The 26122-nt window shown below is 39.0% G+C and overlaps 1 protein-coding gene across 5 annotated transcripts; it reads right to left on the bottom strand.

Moving 5' to 3' along the window:
- Positions 1-763: 763 nt before the first annotated feature.
- On the bottom strand, positions 764-25065 carry KEL (Kell metallo-endopeptidase (Kell blood group)). Of its 5 annotated transcripts, XM_065742249.1 has the most exons (17): positions 24961-25065; positions 23322-23519; positions 22631-22755; positions 19564-19710; positions 18990-19052; positions 17538-17726; positions 16996-17141; positions 15646-15769; positions 12188-12298; positions 10969-11067; positions 10455-10532; positions 9903-10006; positions 8886-8996; positions 5479-5546; positions 5082-5239; positions 4024-4119; positions 764-2349 (listed from the first exon to the last, which is right to left on the bottom strand). In XM_065742249.1, exons 1-17 carry the CDS (start codon positions 24977-24979, stop codon positions 2173-2175), a joined length of 2013 nt encoding a protein of 670 aa, XP_065598321.1. In that variant the 5' UTR covers positions 24980-25065; the 3' UTR covers positions 764-2172. The 5 variants fall into 5 exon arrangements, with proteins under 5 accessions (XP_065598321.1, XP_065598322.1, XP_065598324.1 ...); XM_065742250.1 differs by lacking the exon at positions 18990-19052; XM_065742252.1 differs by lacking the exon at positions 24961-25065 and having other exon boundaries at positions 22631-22781; positions 23322-23388.
- Between the last annotated feature and the right edge of the window lie 1057 nt (positions 25066-26122).

Genomic DNA, 26122 nt, shown 5'->3' with positions numbered 1-26122 from the left:
TCATGGACAGTCAGCAACAGTGTTTTCCAGGAACTAGTTCTAAGTCCACTCCTGTTCACTTCCTGTATCGCTCTGGATGCAGGATTGTATGTTTGCTGATGGCACTAGACTGAAGGCTGCTGTTGTTGAGGGACAAGAGACCTTACAGAGGGATCTAGATAGTCTGGAGCACTGGGCATTCACTAATGGCGTTAAAGTTCAATAAAGAAATATGCCAAGTTCTACACCTGGGAAAGAGTAATGCCAGACACAAGTACAGAGTAGGAGATGAGTGGTTGGATAGCAGCTCATCAGAAAGGGATTGGGAGTGCTGATCGCCAGCAGGCTCAACAGCCAAGTGTGCCTTGGCTGCCAAAAGGGCAAACCACATTTTGGGGTACATTAAACACAGCACAGCCAGCTGGTTAAAATATGCAGTTCTGCTATTTTAGTTCTTAGTTCTAGTTTTTAGTTTCATTTTAGTTCTTAGTGCTGGTGCAACCTCATCTTGAACACTGTGTGCAGTTCTGTGCTCCACAATATAGAGGAAATGTTAAAATACTTCATATTTGCGCAAAGGAGAACAACAAAGCTGGTAAAAGGGCTTGAAGGCATGTCCTGTGAGGATGCTTGTGTTGTCCAGTCTGTTGAGGAGGCCAAGAGGCGACCTCCTTGTGACTATAACCATGGCAGCAGAAGCAGAGAGGGAGATGGCCAGCTCTTCATAGAAACAGGTGGCAGTACACAAAGGAACAGCACAATAATGGGACAGTGAAAGTTCAGACTGGTTAGCAGGAACAATTTATTTAACATGAGGGTGGTCAAAACGCTGGAACAGGCTTCAAAGTGAGGGATTTGGGTTTTTTTGTTGTTTGTTTAGTTTGAAAGCAAATGTTTTATTAATATATTAGTCTTTAAATTAATGAAAAAAATCTCTGAACAGTTCATTCTTGGAAAATATTTTGCTGCGTTAGAGAAGATTAGCACTGTTATTAGGATTTTCACAATGTTTGTGTAATACACTGATAAGGTCTGTTTTCACTTGCCCTCAGCTGTTCCACAAACAATATCCGGTCATTCAATATAGTAAGTAAAATAAATTGAACAGTTCTAAGAGTACACGAAATGTGTGAGAGTTTTGAATCAAGAAGATTTGGGGAAATTTTAGAAAATTGAATTGATGTAATTATTAGGTTGCTCTTGATAATGTATTTTATACACTTCTCCTGCTACCCTAAAATATCTTACTCTCCTTTTCCACTAAAGTAAATTATTTATTAAAATTAAGTTTCAAGTAGTTACTAAATTGTATGTCAGATAAAATCCTCTGTTTGGATGGAAAATATTTACAAATGTAGGGATGTGAAAGCCTGGTTGAAGATCCAGAGAATTCTGAATATTCAAGTTAATGATCTTCAAATACCTCTAGAAACCCTTGTGACTACCTCATCATTCACTTTTAACCATATCCTCAACCCTAAAGAGAGACTAAGAATGAAAGAGGAATCTTTCTGGAAAAAAAAGAAGAAAGACAAACAATTTTTAACTCCCATTCCCACTTCCCTCAAAGAGGATGTTTCCCTGTGGAATGCATGAATAACCTTCATTATTAAATTATTTATCTTAGCCTAGAAACTGAAACCACTAATTTTTCCTTACAACTTATCTCCATTTATCTGCCAGAAGAGGGTTCTTCTCTCACTGATAACTTACTTGTGTAGTTTGCATTGTAACCCAAATGATTTTTAAAAGATGCAATCTTGTATGAACAAGCCTTAGGGCTCTAGCATATTGCTCTGTCCATTCAACATATCTCTGAGGTTGCTGGAGTGTGGACAGGGAAATGCAATGAACAGTGGGCCTAATGATGCAACAGTTTTTCTGCTGACACAGAAGCTACCTACTAGGGAGTGGCTCGTTGTCTTGATACCTTAGGACTTGCTAAACTACAGAGTTGTCCCATCTGAGACAGCTCTGGGAGCAGCAGGGAGAGACCCTTTTCTCTCATGAGTTCAATTTAAGACAATTCCTACCACAAACTGATGAGAAAAGGATAACTAGAAAAGGAAGGTAGAAGAGTAAATAAAAGCTCCACATCACTTCATTGGCCCAGATTATGACCCATGAGTCATACTTTCACAGGGAAATTTCATTTCCCTGGGATCATATGTCTCTTCCTCTTTTTCATACAGATTACCAGATGTGGCACTTGCTGTCTGGATTCATTGGTGAACTATGGGGGCAATGGAAGTGTTTTACGAAGTCCTGGTTATTGCTGACAGATCCATAGACACGAAGTGGCAAGGGACTATGTGGATCTGTATCCAAAGAAGTCTTTAATTCTTCAGGATCCTGGTGTCCACACATTGCCTGAAGGGAAGAAAAACAAAAAAGTAAGTTTGTGCAAAAAGCACTCATGTAAGTAAGTCAGAAAGCTCTTCATGCCTCAGCATATTCCACAACAGAAACTGTTGGAGTAGGCAAGGAAATGCTTTCATGGATACTAACAATATTAACACGCTTTGCTTTAGAACTGCAGTTCTTCCTTTCCCTATATTCTGTCCAGGTTTTCCTATCTGATCAGGCACTTGTGTTTTTTGTTGTTGTTGTTCTTTGTTTGTTTTTGTTTTGGTTTGGTTTTATGCCTTGTAGTCCACAACAGAATGAATTTAGACACCCTTGGACCTCAGGCTTATGCAGCCTTGGATCCCATCTACTGTAACAGTACAGACACAGTCCTGCGTTCATGTTTAGTTTACTAACAAAAATAAATTAATGATTGTAGGGTTGCAAGGCAGGGCTGCGGGTTTCTGAGGTCTCATTAGTTCATAAAGAGGGGGAGATGTAGGGTTGCAAGGCAGGGCCGTGGGTTTCTGAGGCTTGCAGTGGCCTTGAGGAGGGCTCATGGGAGGAACTCGGGTGCGATCGGGTGTCACGGGACCGCGGGGTGGAGCAGGCACTTTGGGTGTACAGGTATAAAAGGCTTTGTTGCACAGCATTAAATTGGCACTCAGCGCTTGACACTGCATGTCTGACCCGCTTGTCCCTGGGCTGGGGATGTCCAGAATGGAGGGGATGTAGAGCCTTATGCTGCACCGTGTCTAGCCAACCGGTAGCAACAGTGATCATTAAGAAAAGGGAGTGCTTAACATCACATTACTATGAGAGAAGTTGGGAGGAAGGTTATGTGACTCTATTGTTGTTACAGTTGAAAATTCTTCATTCTTGTAATTACTGTCCTTATTCATTGAGAAATGATCCAGCCATTTGTCAGATCACCTCTGAAATACAGTTCTTGGTATTGAGACCCAATTATTTGTGATTTCAGAACTGAATTACTGCTTTTCTACATACCACCCTGACCTGATGCCAATACATGCACAGATACTTTTCTCTTTACACATTTACAGCAATTAATAAGGGTGAAACTTCTCTGAGAATAGAAAGTCAAAAAACTATGATCAGAAAGTCAGCTTCACAGCTATATACAACAGCACAAATCTTTAAACCATGTTCCCACAGAAATCTTAGGCTAGGTGTACATTTTTTTCTAGTTCTTTAAATAGCATTCTAATTTTTTTTTTCTGTCAGTCCCTCAAAATTACCTTATACCATGACAAAGAGGTGGATGAATCTAGGGACAAAGGAATATGTACTTTTTCCACTAAAGTTCCACTTTCCTTTAGTATGATTGCTCACAGTAGAAAAAAAAGAAAAGAAAAAAATGTACTCAGGTCTGACAATGAAGTCAGCTTCCTCTGATTCAACTAGTTTGCTACAAACTAACTCTGTTAGATTTCAGAAATTTATGGAGGTATATTCATAGAAAGGCCTCCTGTTTGCTTTGAGATCCACAACAAATTAGGAGTCCTGTAAGTTATTTTTAGCTTTCAAAATAAGATTCTGAAGCTTTCAACAACATCCACCATGTCCTGTTCCTCAAAGAGCGTGGAGAGATTACTGACTATTGAGAAAGAAAAGCTGTAATAATGTAGAAGACAGTGGAGAGTGATAGAGAAACATGACTAGCCTAGAATTCATTACATGAGCAAAACTGAAGTAGAAAAGCTGGTCGTGTGAAAGTCCGATCTTTGGTAAATACTCTTCTTGTTTGTGCTTTTTCAGCCAATTCTTATAGGCCTGTGGAGAGATAAAATGAATAAAATTCCTTCAGATAGTGAACCAGAAACATCTTCTGTCAATTATGCATATAAATCTAATATATATTTAATACATTTATCATGTTTGTATCTATTTCTGCTCACCCTGAGGTGCCTTCCTGCTTGTCAAAACCCTAATAGCTGTAAGAGGGGACAAGAGCAACATTATCTCCTCTGCTTCCCATTTCAGATACTACACACACAACTGGTCAGAAGAGGAGACTAATGACTATGCTGTGAAAAAGAAAAAAAAAATAGAGAAAATAGAAAGGAAAAAAGAAAAAAGAAAAAAGAAAATTATTTTCAAAGAAAAAACACCTATTTGAATATAAAATTTTAAAATGTATATGCCAGTGCTTTGGATGCCATCAAAAAATCCTTGTGTGTGACCCTCTCAAAATTGAGGGAAGTTCCCAAGTGAGGGAACTCGGAGCACCCCACACTCAGTAATTAATTAAACCTCTGAACTCCAACAAGAAGGAGTTCGAGACAGAAGTATTGCAGAAAATATGAATATTATTATTATATGCTGCAACTAAGATTATTATTATTATTATTGTATTACACCATACAGAATTTTAGATCATGTCTCAGCTTAGTTATAACATAAGCATATAATAATCCAATATAAAATAATTTGGTTTTATAAGCATGATCTAACTGGGGAAGTAAAAGAAAAAAGGCCCACCTCAGAACAGGTGAAGGGGAGAGGTGGTTTTATATGGTGGCAGTGAGGTTATAAGCACAGTTCTGTTGAGAGCCTAAGTTTGGAAAAAAACAGGAAATGCAAAGCATATGCTTTGATAGCACAGGCTTGCAAAAAATCCTGGTCTGGAGCAGCATGAGGGTGAGGGATATAGCAAAGTAGTCATGACAGATGAGTTATCTGGTGGACTTTGAGGTTATGGAAGTGAAATCAGAGAAGTAAGCAGAGTACAATACCTGGTAAGCAATGGCAAGCCCTCCAGTGTCTGCTGTATTCTCCAAGAGTGTGGAAGTACCATTGACCTTAAAGCCAAAATTTTCATACTGTTTGACCAAGCAATCTATAGATTTCTGTAGCACATTCCTGTTGCATGTAGGACAGCCACCAGGAAGCACTGTGGAGGTAAAAAGGATTCTTAGTTAAGGCATTTCTGATGCTCACTTGTATCCCTCACACTGCATTTTCTTAGTAGTCCACTTGGCATTGTATGGGTTTCCTTAGCTTCACTTGCTTTAATAATATATGTATACATGAATATGGGAAATAGAATTTAAGATCCACAGAGGTAAACTACCACTGGGGCCTAGGAGTGTAAATAAAGAGAGTAAGCTTCACCCAATAGCTGGTACTCACCATAACCATAAAATGCGTGAAGAAGTTCATGTGCCATGAAGACCCCAATGGCTCCAAAGTTCACAGCACTAAAAAATGAACATAAAAAGAGTGGTTCAGAAAAGAAGACTCAGAATTCTTTACGATCTGTTCTACTTTGAGAGCACTCAGAAGCACTTCCTGCTTATCATCATCCACGTGTTACTCAGTTGAGATATGTCTTTAGTTACCCAGTACCAACTGAACTGCTATATAAACAGTAATTGTAACAGCAGTGTACAAAGGTGGGGTGTTTGGAGAAGCAATCTAGCAACAGTCACCTTGTGAAAAATGATATATAAAACTGGCAAGTCGGATTAAGATCAGGAAAGCTTGACTACAATTTCTCTGCTCTAGCATTGGCAATTCTTCCACTCACTACAAGCAGGATGTTTTATTGGACACCTCCAGAAGTTCTTTCCAATAAAAAATTCTATGATTCTATGTAATTAATTTACAAAAGCCACACAAGCAAGAGTACTCTTAAAATATATTTCCATAATAGAAAATGATGACCTCATTCTTTCTTTACACACACCGATTAACACTTCTGAAGCATGAAATGAATCATAGAACTAGAAGAACTAGAATCATACAATCATATAATAGTTTGTGTTGGGAGCGACTTTGAAGATTATGTAATTCCAACTCCAATCCCATGGCCAAGGGATACTTTTCATTAGACTTGATTGCTCAGAGGTCCATCCAGCCTGGCCTTGAATGCTTCCAGGGAAAGGCCAACATTATTCCATCACTAGAAAGTCATGACAGCTCTAACAATGTGATAAAAATAAGTTCTGTACTTGTTAATCAAACTGACTCAAGACAGATGTGTCAGTGTTTTTCAGTTTTTTACTGAGAGTTATGTAGTTTGTAGAAGTCTCAAAATAGATAAATAAATATTTTGTCTAAAAACTTTGTAGTTTGTGCAAATTGGAGCCACAGCGCTTAGTTCTAACCTGGACAATGAACAAAAGATAGCAGTGACCTTCTAAGAAACTGCAAAAGAAAAATAAGTGGAAATCTCTTAAGTGCGCATGATTAGAGCTGAAGAGGACTACGGCCTTCATCATCTTGATCACCAGGAGGCAGAGAATGAACCCCAAATAACAGCTGGCGCAGCCCAGGAAGAGAAAGATAAAACACGAATGCAGAGATAAGAGACAATAAAAAGAGGGATCAGGAGGCCTCTGCTGCACACCTCTGGTGGAGCGGAGACTCCCGGCCGCCCAGCGCTGTTTTGCTCGTTTATTGCTTGCTCAATAAATTACTGACTATTGGCAACGGTGTGTATCGTTCTTTTCACACCTATAACAACAAGAACAGGACAACTTATCTTCTCTTAGAGCTGTTCTTTCAGAAGATCTGTAGCTTACAACAATTGAACTATCTTGACAATTTCTAATTTTAAAAGTCATTGTCAGAGTCATCTAAACTGGCAAATTGTTTTTGGCAGTAAATTAAAACTCTGTAGCAACATCTGACAAAATGTTAATGTGCCGACACAAGTCTGACTTATAAATCTACAGGACTGAAATGACAGGGAGAAAAAAGATATTTTACTAACAACAAATACAAAAGGAATAAAGAAGATGCAGTCTTTTTTCAAAGAAGGAACATTGTGAGAACTCATATCACTGGTATATATACTTTTTTTCTTTTTTTTTTTTTTTTGAGGTGTCCTATTCCTCATACTATAACGAATACATGAAACTCAGCAAGCACTAGAAAATCTCATACAAGTAGCAGCAGAAGTTTATCATGGTAAAGATAATTTAATTACTTTAACTGAGATGTGTTTCTTTCAGACTTCAGTCTATTTTCAGTTCAAGCTTATCTTTGGAGTTCAGTGAGATCATGACAAGTCTCTATCAATTATCATGAAAAAAAAAAAAGGACATCAGATAATATTTTCACAGTTTACAGTTTAAAGTGCTTATAACACCAGTAAAATATTGCTTAAAAGAGCTGTTTAGTATGATGAAAAAACACAAGTATAAGATTACAGTCTATGCAAGTGTCGTCGCATGGGAAGACTAAGAACAAAAATATTTCTGCTAATTAGAGGAGATTTCTTGAGAAAAAAATGTAGGAACAGAATTATGTTTGTGTTTTCCATTTGAAAAGATTTTTTTTTTTTTGTAAGAAGTTGCTGCAGGCTGCGGGAGGCTCTTATTTACTCTGGATTGGATCTATGTGGGTTAGATTTAAGAAGCATTTGCAATCTAGAAAGAGAAAGGTGAATTGTTTTATTTTCATTTAACCTACAGAAGACTTCTGCCTCCTTTCTCTGGAATGATACACTTGACTTAGATTACTTTCACCTGGGTTCCAATTCTGCATCACCAAACTCTTGACTTCAGAGAAAGATCACAATTTAATCTTCATAGAACCATAGAATCATAGAATTGTTAAAGTTGGAAAAGATACCTCTAAGATCATTTAATCCAACTGTCCACCTACCATCAATACTGCCCACTAAAATATGTTCCTAAGTAATACATCTACCCTTTCCTTAAACACCTCCAGGGACAGTGACTCCACTAATTCTCTGGACAGCTTGTTTCAATACTTCACCAACCTTTCTGAGAAGAAAATTTTTCCTAATATCCAAACTGATCTTCCCCTGACAAAACTTAAGGCCCTTACCTTTAGTCCTATTGCTAGTTATGTGGGAGAAGGGGCTGACCTTCACCTCACTACAACCTCCTTTCAAGTAGCTGTAGAACTGTGATAAGGTCTCCCCTGAGCCTCCTCTTCTCCAGACTAAACAATCCTAGTTCTCTCAACTGCTCTTCATCAGACTTGTGCCCAGACCCCTCACTAGCTTCACTTGCCCTTCTTTGGTCATAATCCAGACCTTTCTTGTAGTCTTTCTTGTAGTGAAGGACTCAAAACAATACTTGAGGTGCAGCCTCACCAGCATTGAGAAGAGAGAGACAATCACCTCCCTGGTCCTGCTGACTGCAGTATTTCTGATACAAGACAGTATGCCACCTGGCCACACTGGCAGCTCATATTCAGCTAGCCTGTCAACTAACACTTCTAGGTCTTTCTCCTCCTCACAGCTTGCCAGGCACTCTGTCCCAAGCCTGTAGCATTGCATAGAGTTGTTGTGATCAAAGTGCAGAACCTGAAACTTGGTCTTGTTGAACTTCATACCATTGCCTCAACCCATCGATCCAATCTGTCCCAATGATGGTTGGGCCTTCCTACCCTCATAGAGCAGAACTGTCAAATCATATCCATCTGGCTTCAGAAAATTGTTTTTTCCCCTTATCTGAGATGCTGTAAGTTAAAGAGGTTAAGGACAGATCTATTGAGATTCTTTCTGAAAACACAGTGTAGTAAAAGGACTACATTCAGCTTCACTTTTGCAGACTCCATACCTGGGAAACTCCACATGGAAAAAAGGGCTGCGAAACATTCCAGCAGGGAAGACCACCATGTGGTGCCTTAGTGAGTAGTATGAATGGACAGCCCAGGGGGGCACCTGCCAGCTTGAAGCAGAAAAAGAGAAATGAGAGAATGTACTGACTCTTTACCTCATGGATTGCTCTTATCCTCCATTACAAAAATGGTTCACTCAATACAACTGTTCATACAGCAGAGGAAAAGGATGAAATATACATTATCTAGAGTTAAAGGCATGTGATATAAACCTACATTTATTTAGTCAGAGCAACCAGCATAGCTTTCACACACATTAAGGTATTCCCCTTCACAAATTCCTCTGTCAAATCAGTCAAGATTATTAACCTCCTGTGATGACCAGCACTGAAAATGTCAGATGACAAGTATACTCAAGTCCACTGCCTGCCTTCAGAAGAACCTGTGTACTCCATTTTAGATTTCTCCACCAATATTCACATCAAGTCAGTTAGCTAAGCCCAAGAACACCAAATATTTATCTTTATCAAGGGCTTATGACAATGGGCAGAAAAAAATCCCTTTCTCAGGAGTCTAGGACTTCCTCCATAATAGTGGTGTTTTTGATAGAATAAGATAGGCAAAATACAAGATAAAACTTATTTTTATATATTTGATAGGAACATACTCTTGCAGAAAAGAAAAAATAAAAATAAAAAATAAACAGCAGCATCTTTTTCTTAGGATTAGAAAGTGTCACCAGTAGGTCAGAAGAAATAATTATGCCACTCAGTTCAGGACTGCTTAAACCTTTGCTTAAATTAAACCAGATCTCTGTTACTACTGTGTCCAGTTCTGCCAATGTCCCCTCCACCCTCAGTGAAAAAGACATACAGAAATACAGCTTGACACAGTCATGGATGACATTCTCTATTTGAATCTGCTTTGAGTGGGAGGATTGATGTAGATGATCACCACAAGTACATTCTGCAAGTACGTTGCTCTGATGATTTTTCGATTTCAGTATTGACACTTACATATCTTGTGAATGATGCTGAAGGAGCTTAAGGAATGAATTCTCCCTTATCTTCTTCAAGCAAGCCACCACATTTAGGAAAAAAGTGTCTTCATTTATCTCCAGCTAAGGAAAGAGGAGGGAAATGTCACCATCACAGGGAATGAATGAGTAATTAATTGGATAGTATGAGTGAGAGGAAAATTCCATGGGCAAAAAAAAATTATTAATCAAAAGACAAACTTATAGAACACCAGGTTTTGTTGTTGTTGTTTTTTTATGTGTGTTTGTTTGTTTGTTTGCCCTTTTCTGGTTCTAAAGATACTTCAATTTAAGATGTGACAGTAACATTATCAGTAGCCAATCAGAACATGCAAGCAGATCACAATCAATAGGAGACAACACAGGCAACAATGAGCAGTGTAGAAGGAATAGATACAGGTTCTTTGGATTCATTCTCAGAAAGAGAACATTATGATATATCCATCGATTCAGAAGTCATAGACTTTTAGTAACAGACAAAATATCAGTCAGTACAGGTAAACTGCTAGTAAGAGGCAGATATATAGCTCACATTCTGGTATTCAAGGTTCACTTTGGCAGTCTGGAGTATGTAAGTTGGATAGCCAATTTCCACTTGTAGTTTGGACACCTGAAATCATAATAAACAAAAAAAAAAAAAAAAAGAAAGAAAGAAACATGACCAACAGGAGGCTCTACTTTCTGGTAAATATTTCTAAGCAACAAAAATATGATCTTACTAATCAGACCTGTATGAAAACAACTGTTCTGTTTCAACAAGGCATCTCCTCTTGCTACTCGGTTTTCTTCACTCAGGGTCCTATGGCCTAGAATTGTGCTTGTTTTCTTAAATTCAGTTTGTTGTTTTTAAATTCTATAGCTGTGAAAAACTAAAGGTGAAGTGCATCTCATTACATTTAATTGATGTATCTGTGGCCTTTCTAGGCCAATGTATCAGTGTATGCTAACATATCCCTGATGGCACTTAATAAACCATGTAGAGTTTTCAGTGTGTGAATAAGATGAGGGAAAGGATGGCCTCAGTAACTTCTGCCTTGTGTACTCACCAAGGCTTTAGCTTCTTGGCGAGTTTGTTCATCCATCCACTCCAGCTGATCCAGTTGACCATAGAGGGTATTTTGGATCTCATAGAACATCTGCTCAGCCTACAATAGAGAACAGAAGGCATAGTCACAAATGGAGAAAAACATTGTTCAGGCCTAGCTACTGTCTTCCCTTGTTCCAGCAATTCAGCTACAGAACAGAAGTTCTCTTGATGGAAGAGCAAATAGCAGTTTCTACATCTATTCAGATCTAGGTTTCTTAGGCATCTAGTGGTTCCTCACAGGCTTCACAATTCTTTCCCACTCCCCGCCTCCTTTTGCCAACCACTGTAAATAGAAGTATAATAATCCCTTTTTGGTCAATCCCTTCTGGAATGGGAATGGATCAAATGACTGTCCCAGTTCTTCAGTGAAATGAAAATTCAATATTCAAAAGTATTTCATATCAGTGTCTCCCTTTCCAATAGTCTGGAGAGTCAGAATCTATCCTTCACAGCATTATTATTCTTTTTTTATCCAGCTTCGTGCTTCAATACACAGTCTTAGTTGTCCATTATCTTTTCTTGGATTTGTTTACCCTTGTCACTGCAAATTCTATAAAACACAGTGCCTATACTTAGTCTCTCCTTTCCCCCAAAAAAAGGAACCCGATCACCAAAATAAAAAACAAAACAAAAAAGAAATTTTTTCAACAGAGCAGGCTAGTTTTCCATTTACAGTAGATCCATTCAGAATGTTTTGACATTGATTTTTTTCTATACAGCTGGTCATAAACACTATGTAGTCCTTGCTTACCTACCATCTGCTTATTGGCTTCATGATTGAAAATCTTGTTTTAAAGTTTCAGGATTTCTGATGCAAAATGCTGATACTGTCATCCCAGTTAAGCACTCTGAAGCTGCACATATTTGTAGGGTTTTCGTATGTATTTGTATTATATACATGACCTTGCTAACAGTTGAGATAAAGGTAATAAAAAGTATTTTAACATTGTTTATTCTAGTAACTGCAGTGCTCTTATTCTGACCCCATTTGTCTAAGGAGGAGTGGAAGTATGTAATTACATGATAAATAAAAAGATTAAAAACCTTCAGATGATCTTCCTGCCTAGATGTATTCCTTAGTTTTAGCGGGAAAAAAAAAATATATATATATATATAAAAAAAAGGGGGGGGGGGATGAAGCTGAGCCCCACTTGGTGATTAAGATGGTGAATACCTACAAGTTTCTTGTTCTGCTGAGGGAAAATTTCTTTCACAATCATTTGCCCTAGGACTGGCTCAAAGAAAGAACTGGTATCAGTCAAACACTTCCTCCAGCGCTCATCTGAGATCTGTAAGAACAGGAAAAAAAATAGAGACACATGAGAGTGAAGAGGAAGACACAAGAACATGAAGATGGTAAAAAGATAAGTAAACATGCAGTCAGTAGCTTATACATTGCTACTGAAAAATGAAAGCTGTGGTTAATAAGTATTGTAATCCCTTTTAAGCTACTTCAGAAAACTTAAACATAGGAAGCATTGTGTTACAATACTTAAATTCACACAAGATGAATACTTACATTCTAGCTGTGAAAAAAAACATGGAAGGTGGTTAGCTATATATTTCCTATTCCATGGTACAGTGCAATTAGCTCTAGAAAGTTTTAATATCCTGTCAACTTTCACGACTTTTTGAGAAACACAGAATCATATAATCATATAAAGGTTGGAAAAGACCTCTAAGATCATCTAGTCCGACCATCCACCCACCACCAACATGAAGCATTTTATTGGCCTACTGAGTAGCATTTTCTTCCTCAAATCAGAGTCATCATAGAATCATAGAATTGTTTGAGTTGAGAGTGAACCTGAAAGGTCATCTAACTCTCATGCAATTAACATATATAGTTACATCAGGTTGCTCAGAGCCTGGTCCAGCCTGACCTTGAATGTCTCCAAGGACAGAGTATCCGCCACATCTATGGGCAACCTGTTCCACAGCTGCACCATCCTTATTGTAAAAAAATTCTTCCTTATGCCAAGTCTAAATCTCTTCTGTTCTAGTTTGAAACTATTTCATAGAATCATAGAATCACCAAGGTTGGAACAACCTCCAAGATCATCTAGTCCAACCATTAACCTACCACTAATATGTCCCCACTAAACCATGTCCCTTAGTACCACGCATAAATGTTTCTCGAACACCTTCAGGAGGGTTACTCAATCACTTCCCTGGGCAGCCTGTTTGAATACCTCACCACTCTTTCTGAGAATAATTTTTTCCTAATATCCCAACTGAACCTCTCCTGGTGCAACTTCAGGCCATTCTCTCTAGTCCTATCACAGTTTCCCCTTGTTCTATCACAACAGAATTGCTGAAGAGTTTGTCTCCTTTCTTATAGCCTTATCTTTCTCTTTAGATACTGAAAGGTCGCTATCAAGTAACTTCTGAGCCTTCTTTCCTGCAGGCTGAATAGCTCTAGTTCTTTCAGCCTCTCCTCATACAAAAGGTATTCAATTTCCTTGGATACATGGCCCTTCTCTGGACCTACTCCAACAGGCCCACATCTCTCCTGTACTTCACATTTAGACACATTACTCCAGCTGAGGTCTCACCAGCACAGAGGGGCAGGATCTCTTCCCTTGACCATGGCAGGATCTCTTCCCTTGATCATGATGCAGCCTAGGATACAATTGGCTTTCTGAGTTGTGAGGGCACATGGCTGGCTCATGTCCAGCTTGTTATCTACCAGTACCTCCAACTTTTTTTTGTCAGAGTTGTGCTCTATCCTTTTACCCTCCAGCTTGTATTGGTACAGGGTGTTGCCACGACTCAAGTGTAAGAGCTTGCACTTGGATTTGATGAACTTCATGAGGTTTTCCTGGTTACACTGCTCAAACCTATTTAGATCTCTCTGGATAGTATCCTGTCTCTTGGATGTGTCAGCCACACCACACAGCTTGGCGTCATCCACAAATTTGCTGAGGGTGCACTATCAGTGTCACTGATGAAAATATTAGTGTTTGTCCCACTACTGACCCCTGAGAGACACTTCTTGTCACTGATCTCCATCTGATCATTGAACTATTGACCACCACCACTCTCTGGGTATGGTCTTCCCAGTTGTCATCCATCAAACAGTCCACTCATCAAATCCATAACTCTCTAATTTGGAGAAAAGAAAGTTATGGGAAACTTGTCAAAGACCTTATTTGAGTCCAGATAGAGGACATCAGTGTTTTTTTCCTTGTCCACTGACATAGTTTCACCATCATAAAAAGCCACAACACTGATCAGGCCAGGAATGCCCATGGTGAAGCCATGCTGGTTGTTCCGTAGCACCTCCCTCTCTTCCACATGCCTTAGCATAGCTTCCAGCAGGATCTGCTCCATGGTCTTCTCTGGAACAGAGGTGAGGCTGACAGGCTGATAGTTCCCTCGGTCATCCTTTCTACTCTTCTTAAAAATGGTTGTGACGTTGCCTTTTTTCCAGTCACCAGGGACTTCACCTGACCACAGTGACTTTTCAAATATCAAGAGTGGCTTGGCAACCATACCAGCCAATTCTCACCAGGACTTAAAGATTTTCTGGTTCCTCAGGTTGACACAAACCGATCTTCACTTACACTGGGAGGGACCATGCTCCACCTGTCCCCACCTTCTGAATCGTTTGCTCATGGACTGTGTGAAGAACAACCACTAGTGAAAACTGTGTCAAAACAGTTGTTGAGTACTTCAGCCTTCTCCTTGTTCATTGTTATTAGCCTGACTGTGTTGCTCACTAGGAAGGCTGTGCTGTCTTGGACTTCTCTTTTCCAGGTTTCTTTCAGTAGGTTTTGTATCTACTAAAAAACCGTGTCTTATTCTTCTTTGCACTCCTTGTCAAGTCTAGTTCAAGTTGGGCCTTGACCTTCCTGACACCATCCATACACAGCCTAACAGCATCTCTATACTCCTCCCAGTTTACCTGTCCTTGCTTCCACTGCCTGTGCATTTTCTTCTTGCTCTTCAGTTTGACCCAGCGGGTCTTGATTTAGCCATGTGAGTCTCCTGCCTTCCTTTCCTGACTTACTGCACCTGGGGATAGAAAGCTCTTGTGCCCTGAGGAAAGTTTCCCTAAAGGTTTGCCAATTCTGCTCCTCTCTTGTCTTCGGGGACAGTTCCCCAGGGGGAAAAATGTTTACGAACTTCCTGAAAAGCTGGAAGTTGGCTTTCCTAAAATAAAGCTTTCTGATTTCAGTCTTTGCCTCTCTGATATCCTGCAAGAGTGCAATGTCCATTATTGCAAGGTCACTACTCCCCAGGCAACCTCCAATTCCAATGTCACCAATCAGTTCACTAGTGTTAGTGAGCACTGCCTTCCCCCCATTGCAACTGTCTATTACTTGACTCAGAAAGTTATCCTCAATACATTTCATGAGTCTCCTGGATAGCCTACAGCTCACTGTGCTACTTTTCCAACAGATGTTAGTGTGGCTGAAGTCCCCCAACAGGACAAGAGCCTGCAAACTCAACATCTCCTGTAGCTGAAGGAAAAAGGCTTCATTAAAAGGCTCCTCTTGATCTTGCAGGCTCTAGTGCACACCATATCTAAGAAGCTGTATTCAGGTGAGACATCATGAGAACATCCAGAATTTGCGTCTTAATTTATTCAGTGGCTGCAGAAGCTGAATAAGATGGCTAAATGTTAACTCACCATGTTAGATTCCATTTTCCCATGAAGAATCTTAGATAGCTCCTGGCGTGCATCTTGGAATCGACTATCAAGGGCAGGGGAGAGATTCCCAACCAGACAAACAATCATATAGATGTGCAGGACCCTGTAAAAAATGACACTTTAAAAGATCAATACAGAGAACCTCTTTATTTCACATTAAGATGAAATCACCTCATGGCTAGATGAATACAAATATTTAAGCAGTAATTCTATTAAAAACATTTAGAACTGAGCAGAAGCCAGTCATTTCTGAACACTAAGCAGTATTCAGTTTTAGGAATTGAATAAAATATCCAAATATGGATAGAGACAGGCTGAAGACCATGCAAAAACATTTTGGAAGTGCCAGAAAAACATGAATAAGAGAGAAAAGTCAATATGGTCTTTTTTTTTTATTTTTCCAGCAATAGTCAGACCATCATGTTAGGAGATGATCATAAACAAAGAGGTATGGCAAGTGCCAGAGGAATAATCTGAGGCAGAGGAAACTTGGTAGCCCAAACAATGGCAACAAAATATCCTAAATGGTCTACTGCTGGGGCTGTCAAAAGGAGGACGATTTCCTCATTGACTTTGCTATAAAAACCACTGACATGAGTCAACCAAAGAAACACCCTCAAGAACACCTTGAAGACTCAAGGGGTAATTGACTTCAAGGGTACAGGACTACTTATGGGAGGAAGGGGAAATAGAATTTTAGCACTAGGTAAGATTTATTATGGAATATCTCAAGGGGACTGAAGAGACTTATTATGGGATGTTTATAGGAATGACTAGAGGCAGCAAAAGGGAGAAATGATGGACTAGGAGGGACATGCATGGTAAATTTGAAGGAAAAGTTGATAAGAGGGAACGGTAACTTGTGGCATGCCAGCATTTTTAACTCACAGAGCCCTGTGCGTGGTCACCAGAGTCTGTCTCATCTTACTAAATGCTATTCTTAAATATTCTCTAGGTGAGCATGCTCTCTATTTTGCAGTGGATCTGTGGGAGGGATGGAACTGAATACTGGAGAGACAAGGAGTCTGAGAGCAGGCTGTTGAAAAGAACAACAATACATACAACCTATTGAAGAGATCTGTTCATACATACATGTTTGTTACAAGAAGATACATGAGTACCTGCAACCAGAGTAGGGCTGCAAGATTCAGTGGATCACATCTGAAGATACCAGTAACTGTGGAGATCAGGCAATTTGAGGCCAGCTACAGGACTGACTGAATGCCTAAGATCAGATATTGCAGTGGTCCATATTGTGTGTGTGCATATGTATATTTATATGTATTTCACTAGTGTAGTCCTGTCCTGACTAACCATAAATATTCTTACCTTTTCTTGTGCCATTCTTCAATGAGCTGTGACATGCCTCTTAAGTAATCCATATCATGCACTGCAATTGGCTGAGAGAGGTTCATTGGCATGGGATGGAAGACAGCCTGGAGACATGACAACCAGTCAATAGCAGGTGCCTTTTCCTGGAAGTAAATTAAAGCTTATGTGGTAAACCATCAGTCTAAATCCAGTGATAAGAAATAATAGTGAAACTGGGATTGTCCCTTTGACACTTGTAAGTGATAACTCCATTGAGCTGAGTTGTTTGATGCTGTGGGCACTGATTATAGTAGAAAAGGAGAATAGACATTTATCTTAATGAATCAGTATAAGTTAGTGTAATCTGTGGCCTGAAAAGTCCAAATGGTATAAAAAAATAGCAAATTAATATATATTTTTTTTAACTTCAATAGACTCCAAGGGTAAGTTGCAAGGAAATGGTATCTAAACAGTGTATTTTTAACCTGTTTTGATCTGGATTTCCAGAATGTGAATGTCTCATGTAATTGTTTCTCAAGTTCTAAAGCACAGATAGATACCTGTAACTCCCTAATGGTGGTGTGAAAGAACAGCATCCCTCTCTGCTGTCTTTCCTGTAGTGGGGTGACAACACGCTGGAGATTGGAGATGAAGGACAGAGTAAGGGAAAAGGAATGAGGAGGGCCATCCTGTGGACCTCCAAGTAGGTTCCCCAATTTCTCCAAATATGATAGATACACGCGGAGAACCTGCAATACATATGAGCATATGACCACAGGGAGAAACATGACCAAAAGTTACTCACTCCATCCAATCATCCTGACCACATAAGCAACACTGTTTTAAAACCACAACAGTCCTGTCAAAAAAATTGTCGTCTTCACCACAACATCCTCATGTAATTCTTCATGTGGAGTATGCTTTGCCAATTACAGTTCCCTTTTCAGTGAAGAATAATGGGATCCCAAAAGAAAATAATCTTAATTTTGAAAATAATCTTTAATTTTGTTCCAGTTAACTATTTCTTCAGATACCGGAATCACTTTAGAGCTATTTCTGGACTCAAACGAGAGAACTGTAGTAGATAATGACATGATAAATCAGAATTTTTAATGGAGCAGAAATCACAGAATCAAGAATCACAAAGGCTGGAAAAGACCTAAAAGATCATCCAGTCCAACCATCCACCTGTCACCAATAGTTCTCTCTGAACCATGTCCCTCAACACAACATCTAAGTGTTCCTTGAATACCTCCAGGGTCAGTGACTCTACTGCCTCCCATGGCAGCCCATTCCAGCTCCTGACCACTCTTCATGAAAAGTAGTATTTCCTAACATCCAGACTGAATCTCCCTTGGTTCAACTTGAGACCATAATGCTCAAATAGCAGTACTGCCTCTATGTTTATGAGCTATGGCAGGAATGCTTGTATATGGGCTTATTTTCTGAGAATTATTCTGAAATATTCAAACAGAGAAACTGAAATCAGCTCAGTTTTTATGCAGAAAAATGAGCTCAGTTCAGATAAATGATAAATGTGATGAAATTAACTTCGTTGCAATGACTCCCCACATCAAAGTCTTTGTTTTCTCTGCTTTGGTTAAAATAGTTTAAAATAATTTTAAAATGCTAGCTATCACTCCCCAAATACACAGATTTTAATGGGTTATAAAGCCTTTACTTTGAACTTTTTTTTAACATTCCACAAGGTGGAACACAGAAAGAACCCGTTTCATACTATCTAGTAAATACAAAAAAAAAAAAAAAAAAAAAAAAACCCTTTTCTTTCTACTCTAAAATTTTAAAATCTGGAATCTAATAATGGGTTGCATTTTAGAAACTACTAGTTTTTTAGAAATTAAACAATTACTTAAGAAGTTCCATTTGAAGACATTTTCAGAGGTCACTGATCATACCCCATGGAAATAGGTCACTCTGAACCAGGAAGCAATTCAAGGAGATCCCTACACCAAATAGCTATTTTTACCTTTCTTCAGCCTCTGATATGTTACCTCAAGATAATTTGTCTTTTTTAATTCACTTTCAGCTGGCATTTCAAACTCAGGATGGTCAATCTACAAAAAGGAGTAAAGGACAAATATCTCAGTATTTCCAGAAACACCGGAAATATAAGAAAACATTTATAATCTCATTACAAATCTGTGGCAACTATAATTCAAATACAAATACTCTTAACTATTTCTCCATGAGCTGCAAAATCAATAGTACACACAAGTATTAAAAACTTAACATGTACATTATGTGGTTCTAATAGCCACTCCCATGAACATGAGAAATAGATCCTTCCACAGTAGTAGAAATTTACATTGGTCAAACAGAAAGAGATGAAAATAATTAATTCTTCTTCACCTGCTCATTTTCCAGAACTATGTAGGTTATTTTTGTTGATGGTGGTGGTGGTGTGTGTGTGTGTGTGTAACAGAATTAAGAAACTTAAAAAAAATGTTAGGAAAACTTTCTTCAGAGAAGACCGTAGGCTTAACTTGAGCAGGACTGGATCTCATGAACTGTGCAAGTGACTCTTTGTTCTCAGCACTTCCTGATAATTCTCTTTATTCCACTCACCTGAATTACATTGGTCCTGGGATCAAAAGGACTAGGTCCCACAAGCACTCTGAAAAAGGGAAAAGTGTTGTATCTGCCCATGAGAATCTGAAGAGTTTCATTAAAATCCTTTGCTTTCCCTATGCCTGTCATGTTCCATCCACCAACCTAGAGAGGAGAAAAACAGCGTGACCACAGATGAGAAGAACAGTTGTTTAATCCACATTTACAAACTTTTTTTTACCCCTATGAGCTCAGTCATTACGACAACTGAGAAACAAGAAAGCAAATAGCAACAGAAGAAACTCATCAAGATTTCTACATACCTTCCTTACCTGTAACTTTTACTTAAGGAAAACAGTAAACTGCAGGATGACATTGGGGGGGGAGATAGGTCCACAAAAGCTAGTGGACATTCAAGAGTCACCTCTGCCAAATTCCAAACAATCTGTTTCCCAGTGAATATGAAATCAGGCAAAAATGCCAGGTAGCCTATGTGGATGAACAAGGAGTGTCTGTCCAAACTCAAACAAAAAAGTAAGCATACCGAGGATGGAAGCAAAGACAGATAACCAGGAAGGAATACAGAGGCACTGTCTAAGAATGGAGGAATAAAGTCCTAATGGAGTTGAATTTGGTCAGGGATATCAAAGACAACATGAAGGGCTTCTGTAAATATATCAATGATGAAGATTAGGAAAGATGTGAGTCCATTGTTAAATGAGATGGGGGACCTGCTTACACAGGAAGTTAAGAAGTCTGAGACACAACCTTCTTTGACACAGACTTTACTAGCAAGACTGACCTTCAGGAAACCTAGGTCTCAGAGACAATGAGGAAAGGCTGGAACAAGAAAGATATGTCCTTGGTTGAAGAGAATTGCATCAGGGAATACTTAGGCAAATTGGACATATGGAAGACCATGGGTCCTGATGGGATGTACCCATGAGCACTGTGGAAACTGGTAAATACTATTGTGATACTGCTCTCAATAATCTTTGATTGACTGTGTAGACTGAGAGAAGTGCCAGAGTACCAGAGGAAAGCAAATGACACTCCTGTCTTCAGAAAGGGTAAGAAAGACTTAAGAAACAGCAGGTTGCTCAGCCTCACCTCAGTCCCTGGGAAGGTGATGGAGCTGCTAATCTTGAAAAGCATTTTAAGGCACATGAAGAAGAAAATCATGAGGAGTAGTTAGTCTCAACAAGAGACCAATAAGATAACCAACAAGATAAGGTGCCATAATGAAATACTGGCCTACTAAGGGGAGTCATGAATATCATCTTCTTGGACTTCAGAACGGCTTTTGACCCTGTCTCCTACATTAACTTCATAGTCAAGCTGTGAATGAATGAGCTGGATGTGCAGTCAAGCAGATTGAAAACTGGCTGAATGGCTGGGCTCAGTGTTTCAAAGTCTAGTTGGATGCCATTAACTAGCAACATACCCCAAACATTCCTTCTCAGTGCAACCCAATTCAGCATCTTCATTAATGATATGGATTATGGAGGAAAGCATACCCTCAGCAAGTTTGCAGATGACACCAAACTAGGAGTAGTGGCTGATTCATCAGAGGGTCATCCAGAGGGTCCTGGAAAATCTGGAGAATTAGCTCACAGGAACCTCATGAGTTCAGCAAGAGGAAATGCAAAATTCTGCATGTGGGGAAGAACTGTAAGCACCGATACATCATGAGGGCTACCCAAATGAAAATCTGCCTGGCAGAAAATGACCTGGGAGTCCTGGTGGTCACCAAGTTAACATGAGCTAGTAATGTGCCTTTGCTGCAAAGAAGGTTAATGGTATCCTAGACAGAACTGGGAAAAGTATTGCCTGCAGGTCAAGGGAATTCTTTTCTTCTTCTCATCACTGGTGAAACCACACATAAAGACACGTGAGCTACTGGAGGGAGTCCAAAGAAGGGCCACAAAAATGGTTAAAGGACTCTAGCTTCTTACAAGAAAAGGCTGAGAGAGACGGGTCTTTCTAGTGTGGAAAAGAGAAGGCTCAGAATGGATCTTATCACTGTATATTGATATACCTGAAGGAGCAAAAAGGATGGAGGCTTTTCATTTGTGCCTAGTCACAGGTGAAGAGGCAATGAGCTCACCCTTAAACACAATAGATTCTGTCTGAACATCAAGAAGCATGTTTGTTTGTTTTACTGTGTGGGTTACTAACCACTGGCATATGTTGCCCAGAGAGGTTGTGGGGTCAGTCTCCTTGGAGATATTCAAAAGTCATCTGGACATGGTCCTGGGTGATGGCTTTAGATGGCCCTGCTTGAACAGGAGGGTTGGGTAAGATGATTTCCAGAGGTCCCTTCTAGCCTCAACCATTCTGTGATTCTGTGACACAGCAAAAATGCATGATGATTATCAACAGAACAGTGTACAGGAAAATAAAAATTAAAAAATAATAATAATTAAAAAAAAACAACTGTGAAGGAGAGAGGAAAGAGAACATGTTTTTCTAAAGTTATTCATATTAACAAAAAACATCAGGGATGTAGGGTCCCTTCTCCCTGACAAGCAGATACACAGGTTTGCCTGCAATCATTTTCCTTCAGCTGGAAGGCTCTGCATCTTCCTTGGAGACAGGGCAGAAATGTCATTTATTAACAGGATGATGGACAACCTTCCCTGGCACTGGGAGGAATCTCACAGAATTACAAGAGAAGCATTTTCCTCTTCAAGTAAGTTGTCCTGAAACCTGAAGTAGTAGATGGTCATCAGATCTCAGACACAAGCATTTGACCCATTTTGCAAGATGCTCCCTGATCTGTAAGTTGAATTCTATTGAACTGAGCTTCTGAGATTAAAAATGATCCCACTTGGCAGTTTTAGTTACTGCATAGTCCTAACATATAAGTTCATGAGGGCAGATTCATGTACCTGATGATCAGAAAGCCAAATCTTTAAACAACATTCAAAGAATGATTTCTCTCTTAGAAGTTGGGCTGTCAACCATGAGTTTATTTCAGATGCTAGTAAAATTTTGTCATATAGGATCATATAGCCTGAACTTCACCCTTTTCTATTCCTTACAAGAATTATTTTCTGGAGAGAGAAGTAGCACAAACATTCACCTGATTTATGAGGTCCTTCAATAGCTGATTTCCTTGGGATTCTATCCTTTGGGTATCCATGCAGGAACGATAGAACTGGATTGCTTTTTCCTTAGCTGAGCCTCTTACCTCGAAGCGTGGGGCCTCTAAGAAAAAAACAATAGATGAAAAACTACAAAAGAACTAATAAATATGGGCAGTATTAGAACAGAGAGAATTTTTAAGAAAACATCATCTTTCAATTTGATTCAGAGCAATTTAGTAAACATGTCCACACTTCTCCAAGTAAGAAACCTAGTGTTTGCCACGACTCTTCCTGAGACCAAATATGTGAGTTTCTTTGTATGGAAACTGACAACAACAGAAAGATGGAGCATATCTAGGTTGTTGTGTCATATGGAATCAGGATATAGCCGGAGTGCATATTCAGAGATGCACAGGAGAAAGGGTCTACTTTTAGAAGGCAGTGAGAAAATGGTCTGGTTTCCTGAAATTCAAAGAGTGACTTCTATCTATTATGCTTGGAGAAAATAACTAAAATATTTGAAATGTCAGTATTTTAATATGACTTCTCAAGTGTATATCTGTACTTGCTATGATAGATGAATGAAAAAACTAGACTCAGTTCATGATAAGTTGCACTCAGTTATTGGCACTCTCAGCTCAGACTGAGGAAGTTTCTGAAAGTATCACACCAACTACCTCTTCTTACCTAAAAGCCTTTTCAATATCAGCTTGTTTTCGTCCAGCAGTGTATCAAAGATGTTTCGTGATACTTTTGTGCTTGAATGTTTGCCTTCCCAGCTGCCACAAGCATATTTGTAGAAATCCTCACAGGGATCAACAGTGTCATTCCTAGAATTCAGGATTCTGGCCAACAGTGCAAGACTTGGTTCAACATCACATGATCCTGGATAGGAAGTAAGCAAGAGAACTGAGCAGTGATAATGAAGAATGAGGATATTCAACACCAACAACAAAAAGAAGAATCATATAATAAGATTTCCTTTTGATACAAACTCCATCACATACAGGCTGTTGAATTCCTTATAAGTTCTTGCTGAATATGCAATAATATATGCTCTGTCTTTGACTTCAGACCAAGGCTGCCTTTGCACTTTGCAAGAGAGATTCTCATAAGTCTGCATAAGATACACAAGTCTAGTTGGTACAGAGGTGATGCCCTCTAGTGGTTTTATCTAGGCAGTCATAGATTGGATTATTCTGCCTCTTCTCTGTTTTCTCTGAAACAACATGCACTGATTGGACCAAATGATAAAAAAGAAACTACTGGTGATGTTACCACACAAAGCAGAAGGATGACAAAGCTTAAGAAAGGTAAGGAGAAAAGGGAGATGTTCAAGCATGGGAAACAAACATTTCTTGTTAATGACATCTGTTAAAATAGGGCAAAAACTTGCTAGTTATCTTGCTTTGATTTAAAACCTCCTTTATCTAAAATGCTGTGAACCCCTGGGTATATGTTCTCATTTTGGGTTAGAGTGTCTTATGTCAACATAAGATCAGCTCTGTTATTAAATAAGCCACTTACAAATGAAAGCAAGATTTTCATACTGTGGTTTCAACAGTTTAGGTGGAGGGAGATATGCAGAGGGGAAATAGATATAAACTATGAACTAAAGTAACAATTTTTCCTTAGTTTCTATAGTGAATGGTTACCAACATACATGACAAAAGTTGAAGAAAAATGCTAGATGAAGAGTCAGTAATGCTTATTTTGGAGTAGGAGATATGTGTATCCAACAATATAAACACAACTTCAGCATTCAGCAGTCCACTCACATAAGCATTTGTGTGGACAGTTCTGCAGATAGCTTTTTAGTGAATTTGAAATAAAACTATTTCTGGTCTCTATTCACAGCTTCTCCACTGAGTAGGAAAATATGAGTTTTCTTTATGTAAACGTAATTATTGGTACTGGGGAACTAGAACTAGGTTTGTTAAATCAGGGATAGAAAAGTGGAAGTGAAGCTCTACATCTCAGATTCAGACCCAGTTTCCTGGAGTTGACTACAGATAGAACAGAGTCATAGACTGGAAGGTAGGATGATGAAATTCAAGAATTTCTTGACAATATAATGCTACTCTCTTACAAAGCTAGGCCCAGGCTTATTAAATAACAGGAGAACAAGTGAGACGATATCTCCCTACTATGGAGCAAGGAGGGGGCAAATATGCCTTTATTATATCTGGTATTTTTTTACACTTCGTCTTTCTGAAAGTCTTACTCTCATGCAGATACTGAGCATAATTATCAATGGAGGCAGATAGGAGAGGAAGAGATCTTACAAATTTGGTGGAATCAGGGAAAAGGATTTTCCACATTATACCTAGAGCACAAGTCATCATGATGTAGGTGATGAGTAAAGCACAACCAAGGAGAGTACTGAGAAGAAGTGCGCACAGAAGTAGGCTTTTCTCCTGAAGACATCGTTCTTTCTTTGTACCTGTTCCCAGCTCCTGATCACAGGTCTGAAGAGAGAAAAATGAGACATACAGAAAAAAATGTAGAAAGGACAACTCATTAAATTTAGCACTGGTCATACACTCTCTAAGCTACTAGAAACTCACTTTTGATTAGTGTCAGAATGCTAACAGTAGTCCCAGTCACCTAGTGTGACCACTTCCATAGGTTTAGTTTTATGCCCTGTTTCCCATTCTTTCCAAGTACAACTGGTTTCACAGTGTTATGCATATAAAAACAGCTTGTCATGAGGAAGCATGTCCTTCCATAGCTACTTTTCTGGAGATATCAAAGCCTATTTGAGCCCATAAAGCTGAAAACAGGATGACCAGGACTAGCAGTTCTTTATTCTGTTAGTGTGAGCGCTAATTTCAGATATCTTCTCAAGAAATAGCTCTTGCTTCCTAATCATAGAATCAGAGTTTGCATTGGCATGGATACTTGAAGGTCATCTGGACCAAATCTCCTGCAATGAACAGGGAAATTTACAGCTAGATCAGGTTGCTTGGAGCTCCATTCAGCCTGACGTTGGATGTACCCATCAACAAGACATCCACCGCATCTTTGGGCAATCTGTTCCTGTACTTCATTAGCCTAAACATAAATAACTCTTTTTAATTATATACAATATAAATGTCCCCTCTTTTAGTATGAAATCATTTCCTCTTGTGCTGTCATAAGAGAACTTCTGAAGAGTCTGTCCCCTTCTTTCTTATTGCCCTGCTTCAGATACTGAAAGGACACTCTCAGATCTCCCTTGAATCTTCTCTTTTCCAAGCTGAACACCCCAGCTCTTTCATCCTGTTCTTACAGGGGAGGTTCTATCCCTAGGACCCTGTTTGCAATCCTCCTCTGAATGCATTTCAACAAATGCATGTCTCTCTTGTACTGAAATCCTTGTAGTGGAGTTCAAATGAGAGAGGTCTGCCTCTCTTACTTCAGTAAGTAAGTTGTAAATAACAGATATCTTCTATACAGACAGGTTGAATTTCACTTAAATTTCATTGTATTTGTAATTTAATCAGAGA

The sequence above is a fragment of the Cyrtonyx montezumae genome, unplaced genomic scaffold (assembly GCF_038088225.1).
Source record: "Cyrtonyx montezumae isolate F1298 unplaced genomic scaffold, pur_monq_1.0 scaffold_3, whole genome shotgun sequence".
Taxonomy (NCBI): Eukaryota; Metazoa; Chordata; class Aves; order Galliformes; family Odontophoridae; genus Cyrtonyx; species Cyrtonyx montezumae.
Note: the sequence above shows the minus strand (reverse complement) of the source record. Positions and strands in the feature narration are given on the sequence as shown.